Here is a 22,400-nt window from a genome sequence, read left to right as displayed (position 1 = left end):
ACGTCGAGCGGGGGGGGGGGCGACGGATGAGGTGGAACGGTTAGTGCGCCTGGCGGATGGGCGAATGACGATGGACGCGTCCGCGCACGCGATGCGAGCGGCGCTGTTGCCGCGACGACGGTGCGCGGGAACGAACGCACACTTCCCGGGAGAAGTCATGGTGCGATACGTCCTGGCGATGGACGGAGAGGGGAGGAAGTGGGTGACGCCGGACGCGCGCGGAGACGCGCCGGGACGCGGGACGTACGTCTCGGCGAACCCGCGCGCGTTGGAATTGGCCATCAAGCGAAAGGCGTTCGAGATGGGATTCAAACAGAGAGAAGTGCACGTTCCGGTGACGCTAGAGACGATGACGCGGAGGGTGCTGAGGGCGCGCTTGGGGGAGGTGTTGACGTCGGCGTGTGACAGCGCGAGAGAGGTGCGCGCGCTGACAGACGCGCGCGGCGAAGAGAAACCGACGCTCACGGAGCCGGTAACGGCGGATGAGTGGATCGAAATATTAGCCAACGCGCAGAAACGTATTGTTCCAGATAATTGGGCGCTCATCCCGAGGATTTCGGGTCACATTGACGCCGACGTGAATGCTCGTTTGGAGCGCTCCCAGCTCGAAAGCGCTGAATCGCACATCGGATTCGGACTGAGTGCGCTCACCATGGACGAGATAATCGCTAGTTTGGATGCGTCTGGCAAAGACCGTGAGATGGTTACCAACATCCTCGGATGTTTACGCAAATTTCGTTCGACGGGAGATTTATCTGATGCGCCGGTGCTCGTGGGAATCGATGGCGACGTATCGTTTGCTTTGCGTCTTGCACAACTTAAAGTTCAACTTTTTGAGCGATAATACTGTTACCCTTAGCTTTTAGTCTAGTGTTGTGATAGGTAGTGAATGAATGAATGTAGTTCAAACGACAACGTTTACATCTTCAATTTCTCCGCGAGCACAGAGAGCATGTCAACAGACGTGTCCAACGTCTCGTCGTCGGACACATCGCCGTCGGGATCGTTGTCGTCCATCGGAGCGAGCGTATGCTCGATGCCCGCGGCGGACAAGACACCGATGATCTCCTCCAGGACATCATCTGGAATAGAGTTACCGTCGAGGTTAAGATATTCGAATCCAGGCTTGCTCGCCGCGAGTTGTGCAGCCGCAATGGCACCCGTCTTCGACAGTTCGTTGCAGCTCGCATCGAGTCTGACGAGCGGCGCATTCGAATGGCGCAAGGCGCCGCAAATGAGAGCGACGCCGGCGTTACCGAGCATGTTGTCGCCAATAGTCAAGACCTTGAGATTCTTCATCTCTGCTATGGCCTGCGCGACGCCCTCTGCGCCTTCAGGCTCAAAGTCGTTGCTGCTCACGTGGAGAACTTCAAGCTTGGGGCATCCCTTTGCGACGGCCATGAGAAGCGCTCCGCCCATATCAGGTCCTAAAGCTGTCGCCTCAAGGTTCAAGAAATGCAGGTTCGGATGCTTTGGTAGCACCTTGACGAGTGCCTCGGCACCCTCCTCGTTGACGTTGTTGTCGTTCAAGTCGAGTCTCTCCAAAGAGTTACCCACAGCGAGCGCCTCGGCGAGCATGATGGCGCCTTCGGAGAAGAAGCGAGAACCAGCCATCTTGAAATCCTTCATACCCTTCGCCTTGGCGACGATGGCGGCGATGTGCACGGTGCCATCGTTACCTGTCATGTTCTTGTCCAAGTGGAATCGAGTCAGCTTTTCTGGGCAAGCAAGCAACTCGAGAATCGCGCGCGCGGCTTGCTCGGAGATTCCGTTGTTTAGAAACGCGATGGACGTCAGATCCTTCTGATTCTGAAGCAGTTTCGTGCACGCTCGAACGCCCTTTTCGCCGAAAGCGTTATCGCTCAAATCCACAGAGGTGAGTTTTGCCGCCATCAAGCCCTCGCTGAAAATCTCCATAGCCTTCAGGGCCTCCACCTCCGGGCGTCCCGCGATCGTGTCACTGAGGTCCACCTCTTTGAGCGTCTCCGCTAGGTTGCCAAAAGCTCGAGCCGCCACCTTGGCGGCGTCGATTCCGAAACTCTTTGTGCTCAGCCTCACCTTTGAGAACGTCGCTCCCTTTCGTAAGAGCGGCGCGAGCACCTCCTCCGCCCTCGCTTGCGTGTAGAACTCGCGATCTTTACTCGTCTTCGCCACGTCGAACTCATCGTCGTCCATCTCCGCGTCGACGCTTTGCTCAGCGCTGTCTTCGTCGCCGCCCTGCTCCACCGCCTCCGCCACGAGCTCAGCCGCCTTTTTCACGTACAGTCGCATGACTTCGATCAGGGGCCGATCACCGCTCGTCGTGCTCGAGCTCACGTCCGCGGCGGAGAACGCGCGGCGTTCGATCTCCTCCGCCTTGGTTCTCGACGCGCTCGTGCGCGCCCCTCGGCAGTGGAACGCGATCGCCGAGAGCGAGGCGTCGACGCGAGCGATCAAATCGTCTCGCTGCGTTTGTTCAATGTTGAACACCATGGCGACGGTTCACCGACGACGACGCCGCGCGCGGAATCGGATCGAGCGCTCGACGACGCGTCGCGATCGTTTCTTCGAGCTCGACCGAAGTCGCTCGACGCGCGCGTCTCCTCGTGCGGCGCGGTCCGACTCGAGCGTCGCGAGTGCGACGATTGAAAAATGTACCAGTGGGAAAACAGCTCGAGCTCCAGCGAGCGGTGCCGCGATAGACGCGAACGCGGACGTGTACGGGGCGTCAGAGGCGCGCGCACCGTGGACGACGGGCGATGGCGTCCCTGGATGACCTCTACGCCGTCTCCAGACGATTGTGTTTCGACGTCGAGGAAGGTTTGAGTCGCATGGAGCGAGAGGAGAGAAACGGACACTCGAGCGGTGCGAGCGGGAGCTCGAGGCACGACGCGCTGGGAAGGGAGCTGCGGCATCGCGTGAGCGAGCTGAAGAGAATCACGAGCGAGATGGAGCGACAGTGGCGAGCGATGGCGATGACGGCGTCTATATCGAAGAGTGATACGTGGAAGGTGAGCGACGCACGAGCGACGCGCGAGCGACGCGGCGCGCGAGCGAGCGAGACGATGCGCGAGCGATGACTGACGGCGAACGATGGACGCGACACTCGCTCGTAGAGGAAAGTTGAACACGTGATCGAGGAGACGGATCACTTGGAGATGAGTTTACAGAGGTTTGCAAGAGGAGAAGAGAGGCGCATGAATGAACAAAAAGAGCGCGAGGACCTGTTGCGACGGGTGAAGGAAGACTCGGGGTTTCGCTCGCTCGTGGGGGAGTACGATGCGGAATCTGGAGCTAGAAAGTCTGCGCAACGTTCGTCGTCAATGGTGGACGAGTTACTGGAGACCGGAGCGAGTGTGCTTGGTAACTTGGGTGAGCAAAGTGCCACTTTGCGAAATGTCAAGCGCAAAATGTTCAGCGTGCTGGACAAAATGGGTGTGTCCACGAGTTTACTCAGAGTGATCGACAGAAGACAGCGCTTGGATGCTATTTTAGTATACGGAGGCATGTTCTTCACAGTGGTCTTCTGTTTCATTGTATGGTGGATGTTCTCGCGATGACTTTGGACAATGTTGTGACGTCGTGACTCGTAGTTTGCCCACGCATGTTGCTTGAGCATTAGTCACAATGGGAACTCGAACTCGTTGCAGTAGCCTACGCGCCTTCGCGCTCTTTTCGAACCTTCGCCTGATGTTTGCGCCAGTGAACATCACAGTTGTAAATAATAGCATTCGGTTCCAGGAAGCGATTCACCGTCAGCTTCTCGATAGAGGTGCGAATCCAAATGTCCACTCCGGGCAGATCTGCGATGTCCATCCCATTGTGACTAATGCTCAAATTCGTTTTGGGTACCTCCGCGAGAGACACTCGGACAGTCTTAGCGAAGGGTGCCATCTTCGTGTACACCACAGCGGCGCGCGCCTCAAGTTTTTCAGCCTTAAATTTGACGTCAATCTTTATGGGGGGCCCGAGCTTCAGCTTGGCGCCAATACTGAACGAAAACTCCGAGCGATCGGCAGAAATTGCCAGCTCCAAGAGAACGTCACCGTCTTGCAGCTTCTGACTCTTGATAACGCGTATGGCCGATGCGACTGGTGCCTTATCGCTCAGCTTGAAATCTACGATGGCACACTTCTCCAGAATTGCTGGTTTCTGTGTCTCGAGACGTTCTGAAATAGTCTTCTCAATCTTCCTGTTCGCCCAATCGCGCAGAAAACCGCTGTACGTCGCGGCCATCACGGCATTGGCCCAAGCTAAGTCGCCCGATTTCGTGAGCGAGTTCAGCGCACGCTTATCACGCGCACTAGATACGTGCTCTGCGATATATTTCATGCGATTGAACTCGCTTTTGACTTGTTGCATTTTCATCGCAAGTTTCATGTTCCGATTTTCAGCTCTCCTCCTCAGCTCTTCCTCGCTTCGCACGCGAGCGTAGCAAACCGAAATTGCAATCGTCGTCCACAAAGCAAAACCCAGCAACTCGACCAAGACTGCGGCTATGGTGATCGCAAAAACTAAATGTGCAGCTGGTGGAAATGAGGCAACGGCAGGTAGATATTCATCCAGTACTTTTTGTAAAAAGATGAGTATCCTTTCGAATGTTTCCTGGTAATTTGTCGGCAAGTAACCGACTATGATTTTTGAGTGTGGCCCTCCGAAAAGCTGGCCTGTTGGAACTTTCATATCCTCCTCCTCCTCGTCTGTTTCGTCCAACGACGCAACAAGTGTCATAACGTCACCCGTGTCGTCAAAATCCTCCTCAATTTCGTCATCGGAAGCCGACGGGGACGATTCGTCAGAAACAATCGGAGCTACTATGTCGCGCACTATTCCTAGGACATTCTGAATACCGAATTTTCCCGTCTCCGTGCCTTTACCGCCGACTCGACCACTTGTTGTGAGCACCCTCTCTTCCGTGTCATTGTCGTACATCGGATTCGTGTGACTGATCGTTTTCTGACTGGCCGGCGGAGACCTCATCTTAATCTTTTCTAGCTTTTCCTGTAGAGCGGTTTCGTCGAAATCCATTGTTGTCGCAGCTGATTTCTCTGGAAACTGGGCCAAGAGCCGCGTCTTCAGCGCCGCCACCGTGTTGTCCTCGCTCATCGCCAGATCGCACAGGTGCTCCTCTCGGTCGTCGTACACGCTTACGGTGACCGCCCACCAATCGCTCTCGATCTCCTCCCCGGCGTCCGACCTCGCGGTCTCTTCGTCCGCCGGCATGGGTGAGAGCTCGACGACTTTTCTCCCCGTCGGCGTGCTCACCCAAGCCGCGCGCACTCGGACGCGTCCACCCCCCGCAGCGGAAGCCCCGGGAAGATCCCTCAACATCTCATCGTTCTTCAGCGCTCGGCCCATCGACGGTGATCGAGGGCGAGGACGGCGCGCTGTGGCGTCGGCTCTCATCAACCGTTATTTTATTCCCGTGGATGGCTCCGTGTAGGTTCGCAATGGTAATCGTGAACGCGCTGCGCGCTCGACACAGATACTCGGAGTCTAATAAAATGCAAATATTCATTACTAGCTATTCTCCTCTCGCTTGGGCTTCTTGTTCGCTTCGATCGGAGTATTCGTGTTCACACCGCCGACATAGGTGCCGCTCAAGATGAAACCGCCCGAGCCGGCGTCGGTGGTCATAACCGGATGCGTGCGACCCGGGAGCACTTGCTGCGAGCGAAGAAACGGCTCGACAAGTGAGAGATTGACCGCCAAGTTGGAGTTACGAAGGTAGTAATACGCTTCCGCGAGAGGTTGGGAGGCGTTGAACCACACAGCGAAAGACGCTGAGGACGCGCACAGAGGCAACAGCTGCTCGAGCACCGCCTTGGGCTCAACGGAGAGCGAGGCGATGACTAGTGAGCTAAAACCGTGCTGCGTAAAATCCGACATATCGCCGTCGTTGGCGAACTTCATCTTCATGTACACACGTTCCTTCTTTTCCGCAGTTGATGGCTCGGTAGTCTCCATCGATTTGGCTCGCGTGGTATCCGCCTCGACAGCGCCCTTCTGTCTTGCCTCGATAAGTCCAGAGAGCGATGCGTGTCGAACGCTGTCGTAGTGCGTGGGATCGAAGTTCATGTTCTGCACGACCTCCATTCCGGTCGGATTGGTGCCAACGAAACCATTGCAAATTCGACCGAAACCTCCCATGCGATGCATAATCGAACCAAGAACCAGACCACCGCACGTCTCCAGGACCAAAGTTTGTCCGTGCGCCCCGACGTTCGCCATGTTCATCAACATCGAAAGCGAATCGAATCGCATGTACGAAGTCTTGCTCGGATTTTCGTAAAAGTACTGCTCGCACACCACCCTGGGCGAGGGGAAGCGCGCCAAAATTTTTGTCATGTGCTTCTTCAACTTTCTCGCCTTATACTTCTCCTGTGCGAACGCCGTTTTCTCCTCGAACGTCTTGCTGTACGCAGCGATGATCTCCACCATCTCCTCTCCTGTGAACTCTCTCTTCAGCGCCGCAATTTCGCTATCGGTGAGCGTCTGCGCGCCGTGTTCCGTATTTGGCACGTTTTTATTCGACCGCTCGTCCGCCAACGGCGCCGCGAACGCCTCCTCGTCGTCTGTCTCCTCGTTTATTACCTCTGTCGTCGCTCCTATGCGTTCCACCTCTCCGGTGTTGTGTCGCGCCTCGTACATCGATCCAAACGGCGCGCCTAAGAAGGCCTCCGCCGGCGCTCTCGCCCGCTTCCCCAAATCGATAACCTTCCCCGCTCGCAGCGTCGCGAACGTCGCTCGCTCGCCATCGTTCATCTCCAAGAGCACCACGTCGTTCTCTCTCATCGCTCGTCCCGCGTGCACGCGCTCGCTCGCCGTCGTCTCCGGTTTTCCACTCGAGCGCTCGGCCGCCGCCTCGGTGGCTCGTTCGCCCTCCGGCGCCATGACGTGACGACGCGACGCTCGGTATCGCTCGCTCGCCTCGGAGTCTTCGTCTCGGTCCCTATCGCGCTCGCGTCCGCGTCCGCGTCCGCGCTCGCGTCGACGTTTGACGACCGCCACGACGGCGCCCGAGGTTGACGGCTGGAAAAAATCAAAACCGACGCGATCGAACCCTTCACACGCGCGCTCGCATCGCGTCGCACCCATGAGCGCCGTACCGATCGTTGTCCCCGAAAGAGCGCCGCCGGTGGTGCACGTCGCGAGCGCGTCCGCGATGGAGGTGGCCAAGCGCGCGCCCGCGAGCGCGGCGACGACGAGCGGGGCGCCGAGAGCGAATCCTCGAGACGGTGAGTTGGCGAAAGATACCGAGGAAGACGACGGCGAGGCGTTTGTTCGACGCAAAGGAACGTTCGCGAAGGATCTGTCGTACATGATGTACGGATTCGGCGACGCGAAGGAGCCGGATCCGGAGAGCGTGGAGTTGATGGAGGACATGTTGGTGGAGTACCTCACAAACGTGGCGCACCGAGCGATGGAAGTGGCGGAGCGTCGAGGACGGATGCAGACGGAGGATCTACTGTACGTGATTCGGAACGATCGTAAGAAATTTGCGCGCGTAGACGAGCTGCTGGAGATGAACGCCAAGCTCAAGGACGCGCGAAAGAATTTCGATCTTCACGATCCTCAGGCGGTTCTGGCGCAACAGAGAGAAGCGGAGGAAGCGCGACGACGGGAGGCCGAGGCGAAGGCGAACGCCTAGGTGCATTAATTCGACAGTCAAAAGGCGCGAATAATCCCGTAGACTTAGCTCGCATTGTGTACATCACTCACTCATGCACAATCCGCTTCACGGCGTTTCTATTCGGCGCCGCGCGCTCGTTGCCACTCGTTAATCTTTCATATCTTTTCATCACTCGCGCGCGCGCGGGCGCTCGGTCGGTTCGCGATGACATCCGACGTCACAGATTCTCGTCGCTCCGTGCCGCACTCCGTTCCGAACTCCCCGTCGAGAGCGATGTCGAGATCGAGGTCGGCGACGATTCGAGGGACGAACGACGACGACGAGCGCTCGCAGCGATCTTCTTCGCCGACGACGAGCCATAGGAGCTCGTCGACGGCCGGGTTCGTCGTCGGCGCGGACTGCGTCAAGGTGATAGCGGTCGTGCGACCGCTGATCGCGAGAGAGATCGAGGCGAACGCGTCCGAGGCGCTTACGTCGAGCGACGACAGCGTGTTAACGAAGAGCGGGAGACAGTTCACCTACGACGGCGTTGTGACGGGAAGCGAGGATGAGTTACGGGAGACATACGACGCAAACGTGCGAGATATCGTTGAAGGTACGCTCAGGGGGCTGAACGGGAGCGTGATGGCGTACGGGCAGACGGGGTCAGGAAAGACGCACACGATGGGGATGGGCGGAGACAATCCAGGCATGGCGAGGCGAGTCTTCGAGACACTTTTCGAAGCGGTGGCCACCGCTCGAGTGCGCGACACAGAAGTGAAAGTCGTGTCGTCCTTTATAGAGATTTACAAGGACAATATTCGAGATTTGCTCGTCGACGCTGGCGATGAGCTAACACCGCCGGTGACCATCAGGGAGAACGCAACCGAGGGTGGGGTGTATCTGAACGGGGCGCGAATGATAGAGGTGAACAACGTGGGCGCTTGCGTTTCGGTCTTAAATGAAGGTATCCTTCGACGAGCCACAGCGGAGAGCACGATGAACGTTCGATCGAGCCGTTCGCACGCGATACTCACGCTCAATGTTAAGTGCAAGGTTGGAGACGCCAAGGCAACTTTTGCCAAGCTCCATCTGGTCGATCTCGCGGGCTCAGAGCGCGTTACGCTCAATGAAAATAGAGGACAGCGGTTTCAGGAGGGCGTGCAAATCAACATGGGCTTGCTCGCTTTGTCCAACTGCATCTCTGCTCTCACAGACGTGAACAGACGTGAGTGGGGACACGTACCATACAGAGATTCAAAGTTGACGCGATTAATGCAAGACTCGCTCGGAGGCAACAGCCGAACGGTAATGTTTGCGTGCGTGTCGCCCGCTGACATCAACGCGGACGAGACGTTGAACACGTTGAAGTATGCCAGTCGAGCCAGAAACATCCGTAATCGAGTCGTGATGAACTTTGAAAAGTCAACTGCGATGGAGCTCAAGCTGAAGAGACAACTTGACGAGGCGAATGAAAGAATAGCGCAGTTAGAATGTCTCGTCAACGTTCTGCATGAAGAAAACTTGGCGCTGAAATCGAGGACGCCTGAACGAGTAGAACCAGAGGTGGCTGAGTTTTCGAGGCTGTCGGTATCAATAGAAGACACGGGCACACCGAGAACGCCCATGCATACGCCATCGCTAGACGGTCCAAACAGTACACCGTTGAGCGAGCTGTTGATGAGCTGTAAACGGGCTAGGCAACGCGCCGAGATCCTCCTCTCAGCAAAGTCTCCTCTAAAATCTCCGCAGTCGATGCCAAGAGGAAGCGTAGACTTCATTGAAAGCGTAAATTAGGATCTAGAGTACGGTACTCTGTAAATTCACTACATTCGCTCTTAGTCGCTACGTCGCAGCTTTAGTCGCTCCACCAGCGCCACCTCTGCCTCTCTTCCCACCTCTGTTCCCACGCGATTTGTTCTTCTTTGCGCCTTGAGACGGCGCAACTGCGAGCTCAGCAGCCGGGGTTGCATCAGTCATAGTAGTATCGGTCGGGACCTCCGACGGATTCTTATCTTCTTCACTCTCACTCCCACTCTCGCTCTCACCATCGCCGTCGCTGTCACTTCCTCCTTGGCTCACATCCTTGTTGGCTAGCGCATCAACAACTTGAGTCATGCGAATGTGGGCCTTGATGGCGCTGCGCCGCATTCGTTTTCTGCGATCTCCAACCATGGACGCACAGTATTGAACAAAAAATTCGAAAAATTCTTCTCGAAGCTCATTGAGCATGCCCACTTGTTTCAGAAGGTATTCGTGATGGATTGGTTCCACCTCGGTCTTCTCCATGATTGCCCACGCAGCCAAATACTCCTCTGCGGCGTTACGGCCCGATTTCACTGGCTTCGAAGTCTTGCACTTTCTACACTCCTTGTTCTTCGAGTAGTTCGTATAACTACACTTAGAGCACGTCCAATCTTTCTTTGTGAACTTTGCGTTGGCATCGCCGATTTTTTGCTTCTTCTGCGTTTGATTCTTCTGTTTGCCGCCACCGTCTTTTCGCTTCTTCGCACCAGCTCCACTCATCTTACCGCCCTTCTGTCCTGAAGTCTTCTGTGTCGGTCTCAGATGTGCGTCGGACTGCTGCGCCGAAGTCTTCTGCGCCGTAGACGCCGTCTCCGTCTCCTTCTCCGTCTTCGTCTCCTTCTTCTCCGTCGCCAGCGTCTCGACCTTCGCCGTCTCCTTCTCCGTCTTCGTCTCCTTCTTCTTCTCCGTCGCCAGATTCTCAACCTTCGCCGTCTCCTTCGCCACCGCCTCTATCGTCGTCGTCGTCGTCGTCCCGGCCGCCGCCCTCGCCGCCCTCGCCTTGGCGAACGGCGACACGTGCGAGCGCGTCGCCGGCGTCTCCGTCGCTCCGGTCGCGTGCACCGTCGTCGTCTCCATCACCGCCGTCGTCCCCTCGAGCGCGGTCGCCGTCGCCGTCGTCGCCATCGTCGGCGCGCGGCGGTGTGCGCGTCCCGGCGGCGCGGTGGTTGGCAAAAAGTGCGCTCGAGGCGCACCGCCGCTCGACACCGAGACGTGCGCGCGACGTCCTCGCCCGCGCGCGCGCGTCCGCGGGAGATGTCCGCGAAGACGCTCATCGCGAGCTCGCTCGATGTCCTTCGACGCGTCGTCTCGGAGGAGTGCGCGGCGCCGGCGTGGCGGGCGAAGCAATTGGTCGATTCGCTGTACGGGAAGCGACGCGCGCGAGCGATCGAGGACATGGAGCTGCTCCCGAGAGAGATGCGTCGAGCGATGGAGGACGCCGGGTGGTCCACTGGAAGATTAGACGTGGTCAAGGGCTCGCTCGGTAGGGACGGCGCCGGGAAGATCAGCGTGCGAGTGGGCGAGCGAGAGCTCGTGGAGGCTGTGGGGATCCCGGACGCGTCGTGTTACGCGCGTGACGGGAGCGGAGAGGTGTTGGGAAGGGCGGATGTAGAGACGATGTTTCGAGGCGTCGATGGGTGGGATAAGAATCGTCTCACGGCGTGTGTGTCATCGCAGGTAGGATGCGCGATGAAGTGTTCGTTTTGCGCCACTGGACTGCAAGGCTTCAAGCGGAACCTCTCGGCGAGTGAGATCGTGTCGCAGGTGCTAGAGTTGGAGGAGTTATACGGCAAACGCGTATCCGACGTCGTGTTCATGGGCATGGGCGAACCGATGCTTAACATGAAAGCCGTCGTAGGAGCGATTCGGTGCTTGAACGAAGATATTGGCATTGGCGGTCGACACATCACAGTCTCGACCGTCGGTATTCCGAACTCGCTCGCGAAGCTCGCGAAGGAGAAGCTCCAGGCGACACTCGCGATCAGTCTTCATGCCCCTGACCAGGAGACTCGCCTTAGAATTGTGCCTTCTGCGAAGCACTATCCGTATGAGGACTTATTGGACGACGTGAAGATGTATTTTCGGGAAACAGGTCGCCGCGTCACGTTCGAGTACACGCTCCTGGCTGGCGTGAACGACTCACCGAGCCAAGCGCAAGCTCTCAGTCGCATACTGAAGCGGAAATTCGGTGCCGGTGCGCACCTGAACGTGATCCCTTGGAACTCGATCGAGGGCGTCGATCACGTGAAACCATCTAGAAACGCGGTGCATCGATTTTGCGGCGCATTGGGGGGTATTTCGCACACCATTCGGCGAACGAGAGGCGACGACGTCTCAGCAGCCTGCGGTATGCTAACCGGTGACTTCGAGCGTCGATCTCTAGGGCGACGCTCGATGAATGCAGAGTTGTAAATTATTTTAGGCGGAACGCAATGCGCAATGCGCGACGCGCCGCGTGCACGCGGCAGACGTTTCCCCTCCTTGAGTCATAAATCAAGGATGAGTCCCTCAGCCAAGGGTAAACGAAACTCCGGCTCCTCGCTCGCGCGCGCGCCGCACTCGTCGCGTCCTTCGTGAACGGCCGCGCGCCGTGCGATCGCGCGCGGCCGCTCGATGCCGACCGCGCGTCGTCGTCCCGCCCGTCGCAGGGCGAGCGAGAGCGAGAGCGCGTCCGAGACGTCGGACGACGATGGCACCGCGTCGAGGTCGACCGAGCTCGCGCGGACGAGCTCGCGCTCACCGCTTCGATCGAGGGCGACGCGCGAGGAAAGACGCGAGAGAGGGTTCGTTGGACGCGTCGTCGGGGCGCTGACGCCGGCAAACTGGGGTTTCAGGCTCGGCGCGGCGCGGGAGGAATCCTCGGAGAGCGACGACGAGAGCGCGGAAGAGAGCGAGAGCGACGAAGAGGAGGAGAGCGAGGGAGACGAGGATTCAGACAGCGCGGGAACAAGCAAGAGCGACGCGTCGGCGGCGTCTACGTCGAGCGAAGGAGCGAGGGTGGAGGAGCAGGAGGCTCGGCGACGACGCAGCGCGAACGGGACAACCACCAAGGCAAGTGACGAGGACGAAAATCCGAAGTGGAGAAGCGATAACGTGGTTAAGGAACCGACACCGTGGATTAGTCGAGACAATTCGTACAGTGGTCCTTTCCGAGACAACGTTAAATCGTTTCTAAACAGATATGCGGCGTGCGACGGGAAGTACACTGAGTTCGGGATCATGGGATACACGGTCACGCTTTCGAAGGGCGAGCCCCACGAGACGACGCTTAGAATATATGAAGAGGCCATGGCAGAATCGGAGCGACCTCACTGCGACTGCTGTAGATGCATCGGTTGGGTTCATCATCCGGTGAACAAGCGACAGTATCATTTCATCGTGCACACTGATTTCAAGGCACGGAGCAAGCCTGAGCTCGCAGGGAAGCGTATCTGTCAGCTTTGTTGCTGTGCTGTGAGTGCGTCCGAGCGCAAGTGCTCGGTATGTGATGAGGTTGACAAGGAGTGCTCCATCTTAGATCACCAAACGCACCTGTTGCACGGCTTGATACACGCAAACGGCTTTGGTCACTTGAAGCGAGTAAACGGCCGCGAGGCGGGGAGTATGACCCTCAGTGGAGCGCAATTGATGGGTTTGTGGGAGACCATATGCTATCAACTCAGAGCGCGAGAGGTGAGCGTCGAAGATGTGAGTCAAAAATACGGAGTGGAGCTTCGACTACTGAATCCCGTATCACGCGGAGCGACGTGGTACGGGACATATGGCTACATCTTCGGAAAAGGCAGCTTCGGAAACACGTTGATGACCCACAAACGTGCGACTGAGCTCTTGCGTAAATTCCCACTGCGCCAGCTCCGCAACGACTTCGTAATTGTCAAAGACTTGCTGGATAAAGAGAAAAAAGAAGGCGATGTTGATATGATTGAGCTCGTTGACAAATACATCACAGTACTCGGTAAAGCCGGTGTCGCGATCAACACGCTCGGAGAGTTGGTGAATCAAGTGATGAAATTACAAAGAGATATACGGCTTGCCGTGAAGAAAGGGCAGCGCGCACCGGAGCGATTGGCCCTTCACGGTGTCGCCGCTGTTTTGGCTGGAGTGGAAGTCATCGAGAAGGGTGCTGAATACAAGCGTAACGTCACCGATTCCCCCAAGATGGCGCGACGACCACCACCGAGCGGCGAGCCTTCGGCAAAGAAGATGAAGACTAACCTCGCGCCCACGCAACCATCCGCTCCACCACGAACTGAGCGCGCCAGGGCTTTGCGACCTCGTGAAGAGGAAACACCCCCAAACTCTGCTCAGCGACAATTGAAGATCAACCTACCGAGCGAGGCGATGGTTCAGTGGGATGCACGCGCCAGAGACACTCGTAGCCTACCAGCTTCGGCGTCCAGATGGAGCGAAGCTCGACTCAACGTCGCCGCAAACGCATGCGTGCTCGCCCTCAGAGATGCACAGAATAAATGGATCTCTCGTCAGGAGGTTCGTAGTCGGGCCAGAGAAAAGGGCATCGGGGATACGGGATTGTTAGATCACATCTTGAAGACCGTAAACGACGTGAAGGTCATCCTTCCGAGTGGAGAGCGAGGCATCGTTCTTCGACGACAGGGCGCGACTCAGATGGAGTTCACTCTTGATTTGAGTTCAAAGCAACAAGCAAACGGTGATGTTATCATGACGACTATCAAGAAAGATACGAACGTTGAAGTTAGGACCGAATCGCTTGCACACTGCAGGGCGACCCATTCTGCTCGTTCAATCGATGAACTCACTGCTGCGGAGGTGGATAGAGATCTTCTTGCGCTGTATCATGATGTGCTGGAAAATTACAAACCGGCGAGAGCGCAGCAAAAGGACGGCCAGCGAGTCACGGTGAAAGGTGCTCCTCTGGTTGATGCCGCTCGCATACTTCTCGACACGAAACAATTCGTCAAAATATATACTGCAGTCGACGACTTACTTGACACGACTCCAGCGAGTAAGCTCACTAAACCGGCAGCGAATGCGCAAAAGGCAATTCGTATCATCGCCACAGCCGTGATTCATACTCGCAGTCAGGGACCTGCGCCCAGCGGCTTGGGTCCTAATGTCGCCAAGTCGCGTCAAAAAATTGGTACCATCACTCGACCGCCTCCAGAGTTGGTTTTCCTCCCGAGCGAGCCGACTCTCGGAGACCTGAAGCGTGTCACGTCGAAGGCGTTCAGAGATCTCTACGTCGTCCTTTCCGATTTCAAAGTCACAAGAGTCAAAGGCCACGAGGGTCAGAGCGATAAGACTCGCTTGGGATGGCGCAAAATGCACGGCGCTTCAGTTGAAGTTCAAGGCGATGGCGCAGATGTGGCGAGTGAGCTCCGATACCAAGGTGGCTTTGAGCAGTGGACAGTACAGTGCATGTGCGGCACGGGCGATGATGACGGTGAACGTATGATTGCATGCGATAAATGTGGAGTCTGGATGCACACTCGCTGTGTAGGCATCAAGGATAATAAAAACGCACCATCGCACTGGATCTGCCCGAACTGTGAACCTCGACAAGAAGAAGAAAAATTAGGAGCGTCAAAGAAATCGCGACCTGCTCCTCGGCGCCGAGAGAAATAAATCAGGACCGATTGAATAAATAGTTAGGAAAATGAATGTGTGTAATACAAGACATGTGGAATGCTGTAGCGTGTGCGTGACAAACTGCGGCGAGCGTGCTTCATGAGCAATTTCTTACGACGTGCGGGCTTCTTGCGCCTTGATGTAACTCTGCGGAAGCATCAAGAACTTGTCAACCTTCGGTACATATGCACGTTGCGTGAAGTTGTCGTATCCGTTGGCCTCTATCGCATCTAGAATGCTCCTGTACACGTCGAGCGCGCTCCAAACCGGCCATCTGGCGTCCTTGTGCAAGCAATTTACGCCATCTTCGGCGTCTTTGAAGACCTTGCGAGCACGATCGATTTGAAATTTCATAAACGCCACCCAGCGGTCATCAACCTTGCCAGTGGTCGGGCTGAACATGCCGCGCAAGACCTCTTGCTCGCTGATGCCGAACTTCTTCAAGTCCTCGAGCGGAACGTAAATGCGATTTCGCTCCCGGGCGTCTTCTCCCACATCGCGCAGAATGTTTGTCAACTGATTGGCCAAGCCAAGTGCCAATGCGGCCTTGTAAACCTTCTTGACGTCGCCGGTGAAGTTCTCGTCGCAACCCATGATGGGCATGGACATCAATCCGACCGTACCGGCGACTCGATAGCAGTACTCGTAGAGTTCATCGAAGGTTTCGTATCGCGGCTTGACGAGATCCATTCTCATGCCGTCGATCATGTCCCTAAATGGTTGAATGTCGACTGGGAACCTCGCCAAGGTGTCGCAGAGAGTCGCGTCGATCACGTCGACGGGTCTGCCCTCGAAGATACCCTCCAGGCGCTCTTCCCATCTATCGAGCGCCTCCGGCGTGATGTGTGACGCGTTCGGTCCGTCCACTAACTCATCCGTCCGTCGGCACCAAACATAAATTGCCCAAATTGCCCGTTGCTTCTCCGGAGTCATCAACTTTGTGCCGAGGTAAAACGTCTTCGCGTACTCCGCTGTCACCTCACGGCACCGCTCGTATGCCGTATCCAACGTCTCGCTCGGCACCGAGATCTTCGGTGCCATTACGTTCGCCAGTTGTCGCGCCGCGCACGCCTCGAGCGCTCTCTGCTCTACCTCGTACCCGCTCACCTCTCCGTTTACGATGTCCTCCGGCCGTCTCCGCGTGCTCTTCGGCGACGCCAACAGCGACCCATCGGCGATCGCCCTCGAGCGCGTCTTCGCCCGCGATGCGTTCGATCCACCGTCGCATCGCGCGACGCGCTCGTACCTACCCACGCGCCGAGTTCGCGAGCCCGTGCACGCGATCGTCCCCGTGGACGGCGCGCAGTCCGCGAGCGCGCCGCGCATCGCGAGCGACATCTCGACGCGCGCGAACGAACGCTCGAGCGTAGACTCTCGCGAGCGTCCGCCTCGTTGGAGTGCCCCGAGCGTCGACGTGTGCGGGACGAGCGGGAAGCGTCGACGACGCGACGCGACGCCGCCGGGGCGCTTATCTTGCAGAAATGACTCACGAGTCATAAATCCAGAAAGAGTCCCTCGGATCGACAATCTTCACTCAATCGAGCTCCACCGTGGGATGGATATGATGACGATTTCGAGTTTCGATTTGGATTGGTGGCCGTAGCGCGTCGCGGGGGGATCCAAGGCGACGAGCGAGTGACGACGGGAGTGAACGGACGAGATCGGACGAAGAGATTTACGCTTACGTGAATACGCGACCGTTCGCCCGGATACAACGCGCTAAAGGAGATCCTGAACTCACTTTGCGTCGGCGTCTCTGTCGGTGATTAAGATCAAGTGCGAGCCGAACTGCGTGTCCACCGGACCGAGCACGGTATTTAAATCACCGGTGAATACGACGTCGTCGAACTCACGAACCATTTGCCCGCGTCTGAAAGATCCCAGTTCCCCACCCTTCTTCGAGGAAGGACACGTGCTCTCCTTCTCCGCGACGCGCGCAAACGTCGCCCGCAGCGGCGCGCCGCCCGCCACCGCCTCCTCGATCTCCCTCTTCAGCGCGTCCGCTCTCGCCCGTGACTTCACTAACACGTGACTCGCGCTCGCCTGCGGTCCGATGAACGCCGATCCGAACGCTCTGTACGCGAAGAAGGCGATCGTGGCGCCAAAGAAACCAATCGACCCGTACGCGAGCACTTGGTTGCTCACCGCGACGTCCGCGATCGCTTCCAGAGGCAGTGCTCTCCCCGGAGAGACGCACCGCGTCGTCCGTCGCGTCGTCCGTCGTCCGCAGAGCGCGGATCCCGCTCGGGCGGCGCTCGGATTCGGGAGAACGGCTCGCGACATTGCGCACGATATCAATCGAATCGTCGCCCGCCTCACACTGACGCGTGACAACAGTTCGCCTTCTCCGTCACTCCTCGTGCGATCACCGCGCGCGTGGGGTGCGCGAGCTCGAATAGACGTTGGATAAAATCACCGTCGTTCGAATGTCGCTCGATGTCGACGCCTTGGCGTGCGCCAGAGCGTTGGCGACGCCGAACGTGTACTCCGTCGAGTACGAGCGAGCGTCGGCGGCGCTCGAGCGAATGGCGACGTCGACGTCGACGTCAGCGCGTGCGTGCGTCTTAGCGCTCTTAGAGGGGGCGGTGATGACGACGTTGACGTCGGCAGAGCGACAGATGTGCGGCGTGGTCGCCGCGCGGGCGATGAAACGGGCGTGGGAGGGGATGGATGCGGAGAGCAAGACGCGGGTGAGAACGCTCGCGTTGAGGGCGCTTTTCGACGAACGGGAGCGGGATCGAGGGACGATGCCGGCGATGGTGCACGTCGTGAACGTTCTGGCGACGTGTGTTGAGGTGGACGCGGACGGTGGGGTGGGTTTGGTAGAGATCGCGCGCGCGGTCGAGGCGGGCGCGGGGAGCGCCTTGGCGAGTCATCGAGAAGCAAGCGCGCGAACGTTGGCGGCGATGTGCGAGTCTCTGGGAGATCGCATGGCGAGCGAGCACGAGAGATTATTAGTGTCATTTGTACGATTACTCGCGGACGCAGACGCGGCTGTGCGAGTGGCGGCGGTTGTGGGGATTGGAAAAGTGGCGTCGTCATGGTGCGTTGCGCCGGCGCTCGGTCCTGCGCTAGCCGAGTGCGCGGTGACTCTGGTGCGAGGAGCCAGAGGTACGCTCGAAGCCAGGGATGAAAATTTACTCGGTCATCTCCTCGAGACGATGTCGGCCTTGGTAAGCGTACGAGAGGAGGTGTACGGCTCACACAATGTCGCCATGTTGGAAATTTGCGAATTTGCGCTCCGCGTCGCCACCGATGCGTCACTGGACACCGGAGCGGTTCGCTCGCCGGCATCACTCATCCTGACCAAGTTAGCAAAGAAACACACTGAACTCTTAACTGAGACAATGGACGGGCAGATCGATTTGCAGTACGATCCGCACGTGCTCGGGAAAGGCGGTTCCATCGCGTCGGCGCTTGTGCCACCTTTGTTGACGATAGCGATGGAGTCAGAGGTGTCCGGCGACATTGAGGAAGACTTCGAAGGCGAAGGTCGCGATGAGCAGAGCTCATCACCGGCAGCTTTAGCGCGAAGTACTCTTCGATCTCTCGCCGGTGTTCTTCCAAATCACTTAGTGGTTGATCCGGCTCTAAATCTTCTCGAGAGACTGAGAGCGGGAACGAGCGCGCCAGCTGCATGGAAAGTGTTCGCCGCGGTCACAGAGGGAACACGCGGCGATGGAGTAACGTCTCATCTTCCAGCACTCGTTTCCGAGCTCAAAGAAGTGATGAAAAGCTGCGATGTCAATCTGCGTATGGCTGCCACCGAGGCGTTGTGTATGATTGCCACGCACTGTCAACCGGAGATGGCAGATGAGTACACTGAAACGATGTTCGAGCTCATCACAAACATGCTGATGAATTCATCGAGAAGCTGTCAGTGGGCCATACACGGTGCGTTATCCAAGATGTGTGAAAATACACTAGGCGAATCCATCGCGCCTCAACTTCCAGCTCTCGTCGAAGCTTTGAAGGCACAAACAATGGATCAGTCGTGGCGCACCGCGGCTCGAGCCACGTCTACTCTCGGCGCCGTGGCGCAGTGCTCGTTGGACTTTTTCACGCCTCACGCCGGAGAGACTCTCTTATTCTTGCTCGAACGCGTGCGAGCGGCAGATCAAAGCACAGGTGGTATGGAACTAAGGGCGCGATCGATGGCGACGATGGCGACGATTTTGGGAATTGTTGGGATTGAGAGCGCGCCACCGGGATTACTTGAGCTTCTGCTCCAGACTGCCGCTGCAGCATTGAATTCAAGTGATACGATCGCGCGGGAGTGCGCACACGAGTGTTTGGGTAAGCTATCAGTTGCTCTGGAAGAGAAGTTTGAACCGTTCGCTGTCGATGCAGCGTCTGCTGCCGTCACGGCGTTGGCGCAAGTAGAGGCCCCAGCACACACGGTCGCCGTCATGACTGGTGTCGTGGAAGAACAAATGGCCGCTGCAGAAGCACTGGGGCAATATTTCAATAGCGGCGTGGCGTGCCTCAGACCGTTCTTACCGAAAACACTCGAAGCGCTCGCGTACGCCTCGGAACCAGTTCGTTGTACTCCACTACGCGTCACTGCGATTCGCGCCGTTGAGTTCATTTTCACTCCTTGGATGAGCGCTGAGGGACAAGATGCAAATTTTCTCGCACTTTGTGCGGCAACATTCAAACTTCTGTGCGATCGTATACGGACTGATCCTGATGCCGCCGTGGTCTTAGCCGCAATTCAAGGGATGAGCGAGTTATTAGACAAGGCAAAATCTGTCGCTACACTTCCCGAAGATGTTTTGCAAGGTACAAAGGACGCCGCAGACGTCATCATCCGATGGCAAAGTCTGTGCCAAATAGAATTTGAGGCTAGAGAAGAGGCTGCAGAAAACGATAATGATGACGAAAGTGAGGACAACGATATATTCGACACGATGGTATTCTGGGCTGAGCGTATCTCGCCACAGTCTGATAGTGATGCGGATAGCGACTAGGGACATCATGTTACAAGTAAACCAGATGTTCGTTCACTTCACTCACGCTGCGCGAACTTTACACGAAATCTGAGCGTAATTAGACCGATGACGATTAAACCAAGTAGTAAAAGCACGATCCCGATGAAATTGCGTTCGACATCATCAAACTCGACACCGATCACGTTGAGGTACGTCTGTCCCGACACCGGTACCTCGACGGATGACGAGCCGAAAACGGCATTGAATAAGTACGGACCTCCTTTCATCTCCGAAGCGAGGCACCCACCCCAAGCATAGAAAAAGGGAGAAAAAAAGGCAACCCATCCACTACCCGTCGGCAAACGCTTTATGTTGATCAGATAACCAGCAAACACTGCTGTAGTGAGTAGAACGACCGTGTTCGCTAGTGTGGCAGCTGCCGTCGATTTGGATGAGAACGCCATCACGGCGCATGTAGAGGACTGTACGAAAACAAACAGGAGCACCAAACCCAAAAAGGTCATGAATGCTGAGAAAGAGTCCCGGAGTCCCATCAAAAAGTAGAACGCGCTCACCGATAGCACTGTCGGACAAACTCTAAGCAGGAACCAGTCACTCAGAAGCTTGCTGATGAAGTATACCTCTTGGTGGTAATATTGTGATCTGATCTGTTGTACGATGACGGGGCGCTCGACATTGATAATGTCGATGAATGTCATCGCCGACAGAGCAAAAAAAGTTAAGAGGAAGAACACCGCGCCCATTCGATTCTGAAATCCCTCCAGATCGTCCGAGGCTTGCGTCAACGCGCCAAGAAGTATTCCGATTAAGATCGGTATTATCCAGTGCGAGATCAGAACTCGTCTGTCCCGAAATGCGGTAATGCAAGAGCGCCACGTGAGAAGATGGAACTGGGTGATGATTGAACTAGCGTTCACAGTTTCTCGCACTGGAATCATAAGGTTTGGCCTCACAATGGTCTCGCATGTTTTAGAAGTGGATCGAAGCTTCTCGTACGCAGTCACTTTCTCAAGAAACTGTACCTCTTTCTCACAGGCAATATCGAGTAGCCATTCCGCGGTGCTCACACCTAGCGGTGGTTCCATCCCAATGTGCGAAAGTATGTCATCGAGGTCATGTGGGGATCCATTCCAGAGCATTCGTCCCGTCGGACCAAGGAGCAGTACAACATCAAAATTCATGAGTATGCGTCGAGAAGGCTGATGAACAGAGACAACGACGGCTTTTTCCTTGTCACGCGCAAGATTTCGAAGCGTTGAGAAAACATTTTTCGCCGCATGCGCGTCCAACCCAGATGCAGGCTCGTCCAAAATCAAAATTTCTGGATCGCAAATTAATTCGGCTGCAATGCACGTTCGTCGCAGTTCGCCGCCAGAAAGAGTAGCTCCGATGTATGCGTCGGCAACGTTCTCTAAACCAAGCTCATGAATGACTCTATTCGTTCGCTCTTTCACGTCATCGAAAAACCATGGCAACCTGAGACGAGCCGCAAAGTAAATGGTTTCAAAAACACTCAGATGGTGAATCAAACCATTCTTCTGTGGGACAAACGCTATTCGATGCCTCTTCACGTCAACCTTTTCACCGCATATCGTGACCGATCCCTTGGTAACCATGTCTCCGTGTACTATGGCGTTTAATAAGGTCGTTTTACCACACCCGCTTGGTCCGAGAATGCCTACCAACTGTCCGTTGCGAACGCAAAAGTTGATGTCTTGGAGAATCAACTTCTCGAGGTTTCCACACGTGCAGTTTCGCAGCTCCAGAGAGAGCGGATACTGGCATGGATTCAAGAGGTGCGCGTACTTCATTCGAAGTTTTGGAGCGACGAACATCCTGTACCGATGGTATAAGACACCACACAGGATGAACAAAGCGATGGCACTTCCCAGACCAGCGCCGAAGGCGATTTGCGCTTTGCTGCCGGAATCACCGGCCACAGTCTCGTTGGTGGGATCGATCGCACCGAAAGCTTCCAAATACACGCCGCTGCCGTTCGTATTTGATCCTCCTCGCAACCACTCTGTCGGGATCGGAGGCGTCGGCGGCGACACGGAGGTTGGAGGTGACTCCAGTCCCATCATGGGCGTGGGCGTGGGCGTGGGCGGCGAGAGGCAGTTTGGCCGCGTCTGTGGGCAAGCATAGACTCGAAGGAACCCGGCGATCGTCGCCCCGTTCGCCAGGAGGACGCTGATATTTTCCAGCGCGCAGGCATTCAAATCTAAACTCGCGAAATCGTACCCTGCGTCGAGGATTGCCTCGGCAAGGAAGCACACGCATGACTCGCAAACGTCGCTCCGCGTCTCAGCGCACGCCTCGCCCAGACCAGTGAGTTCTATCCGTTTGGCATCGATCGGACACGACGCACTCTGCGCGCTCGCGAGACGCGACGAGCAGAGTACAAAAAAAACGAGCCAGGCCACGCGAGATGCCATCATCGCCGA

At 56.7% G+C, this 22,400-nt stretch overlaps 14 protein-coding genes across 14 annotated transcripts; 7 read left to right on the top strand and 7 right to left on the bottom strand.

Annotated features, from left to right (window-relative positions):
• OT_ostta05g03630 (Protein of unknown function DUF448) lies at positions 1-844 on the top strand (the record flags this gene model as incomplete). The annotated part of the gene is made up of 1 exon (XM_003079422.2): positions 1-844. A coding segment is annotated over one exon (844 nt), but the record flags the coding sequence as incomplete, so codon positions are not given.
• A 74-nt stretch (positions 845-918) lies between these two features.
• Positions 919-2,472, bottom strand: OT_ostta05g03620 (Leucine-rich repeat, ribonuclease inhibitor subtype; the record flags this gene model as incomplete). Its single annotated transcript, XM_022984321.1, has 1 exon — positions 919-2,472. One exon carries the CDS (start codon positions 2,470-2,472, stop codon positions 919-921), a length of 1,554 nt encoding a protein of 517 aa, XP_022839064.1.
• Positions 2,473-2,738: 266 nt separating this feature from the next.
• On the top strand, positions 2,739-3,539 carry OT_ostta05g03610 (GOSR2/Membrin/Bos1; the record flags this gene model as incomplete). The annotated part of the gene is made up of 2 exons (XM_022984320.1): positions 2,739-2,990; positions 3,096-3,539. The coding sequence occupies 2 exons, from the start codon at positions 2,739-2,741 to the stop codon at positions 3,537-3,539; spliced, it is 696 nt and encodes a 231-aa protein (XP_022839063.1).
• Positions 3,540-3,633: 94 nt separating this feature from the next.
• OT_ostta05g03600 (unnamed product) lies at positions 3,634-5,337 on the bottom strand (the record flags this gene model as incomplete). Its single annotated transcript, XM_022984319.1, has 1 exon — positions 3,634-5,337. One exon carries the CDS (start codon positions 5,335-5,337, stop codon positions 3,634-3,636), a length of 1,704 nt encoding a protein of 567 aa, XP_022839062.1.
• A 162-nt stretch (positions 5,338-5,499) lies between these two features.
• OT_ostta05g03590 (Eukaryotic initiation factor 3, gamma subunit) lies at positions 5,500-6,873 on the bottom strand (the record flags this gene model as incomplete). The annotated part of the gene is made up of 1 exon (XM_003079418.1): positions 5,500-6,873. One exon carries the CDS (start codon positions 6,871-6,873, stop codon positions 5,500-5,502), a length of 1,374 nt encoding a protein of 457 aa, XP_003079466.1.
• Positions 6,874-7,144: 271 nt separating this feature from the next.
• On the top strand, positions 7,145-7,630 carry OT_ostta05g03580 (Histone-fold; the record flags this gene model as incomplete). Its single annotated transcript, XM_003079417.1, has 1 exon — positions 7,145-7,630. The coding sequence occupies one exon, from the start codon at positions 7,145-7,147 to the stop codon at positions 7,628-7,630; it is 486 nt and encodes a 161-aa protein (XP_003079465.1).
• A 255-nt stretch (positions 7,631-7,885) lies between these two features.
• On the top strand, positions 7,886-9,388 carry OT_ostta05g03570 (P-loop containing nucleoside triphosphate hydrolase; the record flags this gene model as incomplete). The annotated part of the gene is made up of 1 exon (XM_003079416.1): positions 7,886-9,388. The coding sequence occupies one exon, from the start codon at positions 7,886-7,888 to the stop codon at positions 9,386-9,388; it is 1,503 nt and encodes a 500-aa protein (XP_003079464.1).
• A 48-nt stretch (positions 9,389-9,436) lies between these two features.
• On the bottom strand, positions 9,437-10,522 carry OT_ostta05g03560 (Zinc finger, RanBP2-type; the record flags this gene model as incomplete). The annotated part of the gene is made up of 1 exon (XM_003079415.2): positions 9,437-10,522. The coding sequence occupies one exon, from the start codon at positions 10,520-10,522 to the stop codon at positions 9,437-9,439; it is 1,086 nt and encodes a 361-aa protein (XP_003079463.2).
• A 129-nt stretch (positions 10,523-10,651) lies between these two features.
• OT_ostta05g03550 (Radical SAM) lies at positions 10,652-11,809 on the top strand (the record flags this gene model as incomplete). The annotated part of the gene is made up of 1 exon (XM_003079414.1): positions 10,652-11,809. One exon carries the CDS (start codon positions 10,652-10,654, stop codon positions 11,807-11,809), a length of 1,158 nt encoding a protein of 385 aa, XP_003079462.1.
• A 201-nt stretch (positions 11,810-12,010) lies between these two features.
• Positions 12,011-15,001, top strand: OT_ostta05g03540 (Zinc finger, PHD-finger; the record flags this gene model as incomplete). Its single annotated transcript, XM_003079413.1, has 1 exon — positions 12,011-15,001. The coding sequence occupies one exon, from the start codon at positions 12,011-12,013 to the stop codon at positions 14,999-15,001; it is 2,991 nt and encodes a 996-aa protein (XP_003079461.1).
• A 114-nt stretch (positions 15,002-15,115) lies between these two features.
• OT_ostta05g03530 (Squalene/phytoene synthase) lies at positions 15,116-16,342 on the bottom strand (the record flags this gene model as incomplete). The annotated part of the gene is made up of 1 exon (XM_003079412.1): positions 15,116-16,342. The coding sequence occupies one exon, from the start codon at positions 16,340-16,342 to the stop codon at positions 15,116-15,118; it is 1,227 nt and encodes a 408-aa protein (XP_003079460.1).
• Positions 16,343-16,741: 399 nt separating this feature from the next.
• OT_ostta05g03520 (Peptidyl-prolyl cis-trans isomerase,PpiC-type,conserved site) lies at positions 16,742-17,287 on the bottom strand (the record flags this gene model as incomplete). Its single annotated transcript, XM_003079411.1, has 1 exon — positions 16,742-17,287. One exon carries the CDS (start codon positions 17,285-17,287, stop codon positions 16,742-16,744), a length of 546 nt encoding a protein of 181 aa, XP_003079459.1.
• Positions 17,288-17,430: 143 nt separating this feature from the next.
• On the top strand, positions 17,431-19,974 carry OT_ostta05g03510 (Armadillo-type fold; the record flags this gene model as incomplete). Its single annotated transcript, XM_022984318.1, has 1 exon — positions 17,431-19,974. One exon carries the CDS (start codon positions 17,431-17,433, stop codon positions 19,972-19,974), a length of 2,544 nt encoding a protein of 847 aa, XP_022839061.1.
• A 38-nt stretch (positions 19,975-20,012) lies between these two features.
• On the bottom strand, positions 20,013-22,394 carry OT_ostta05g03500 (ABC-2 type transporter; the record flags this gene model as incomplete). The annotated part of the gene is made up of 1 exon (XM_003079409.2): positions 20,013-22,394. The coding sequence occupies one exon, from the start codon at positions 22,392-22,394 to the stop codon at positions 20,013-20,015; it is 2,382 nt and encodes a 793-aa protein (XP_003079457.2).
• Between the last annotated feature and the right edge of the window lie 6 nt (positions 22,395-22,400).

The sequence above is a fragment of the Ostreococcus tauri genome (assembly GCF_000214015.3).
Source record: "Ostreococcus tauri WGS project CAID00000000 data, contig chromosome 05, whole genome shotgun sequence".
Classification (NCBI taxonomy): domain Eukaryota; kingdom Viridiplantae; phylum Chlorophyta; class Mamiellophyceae; order Mamiellales; family Bathycoccaceae; genus Ostreococcus; species Ostreococcus tauri.
This window is presented reverse-complemented; position numbering and strand designations above follow the sequence as displayed.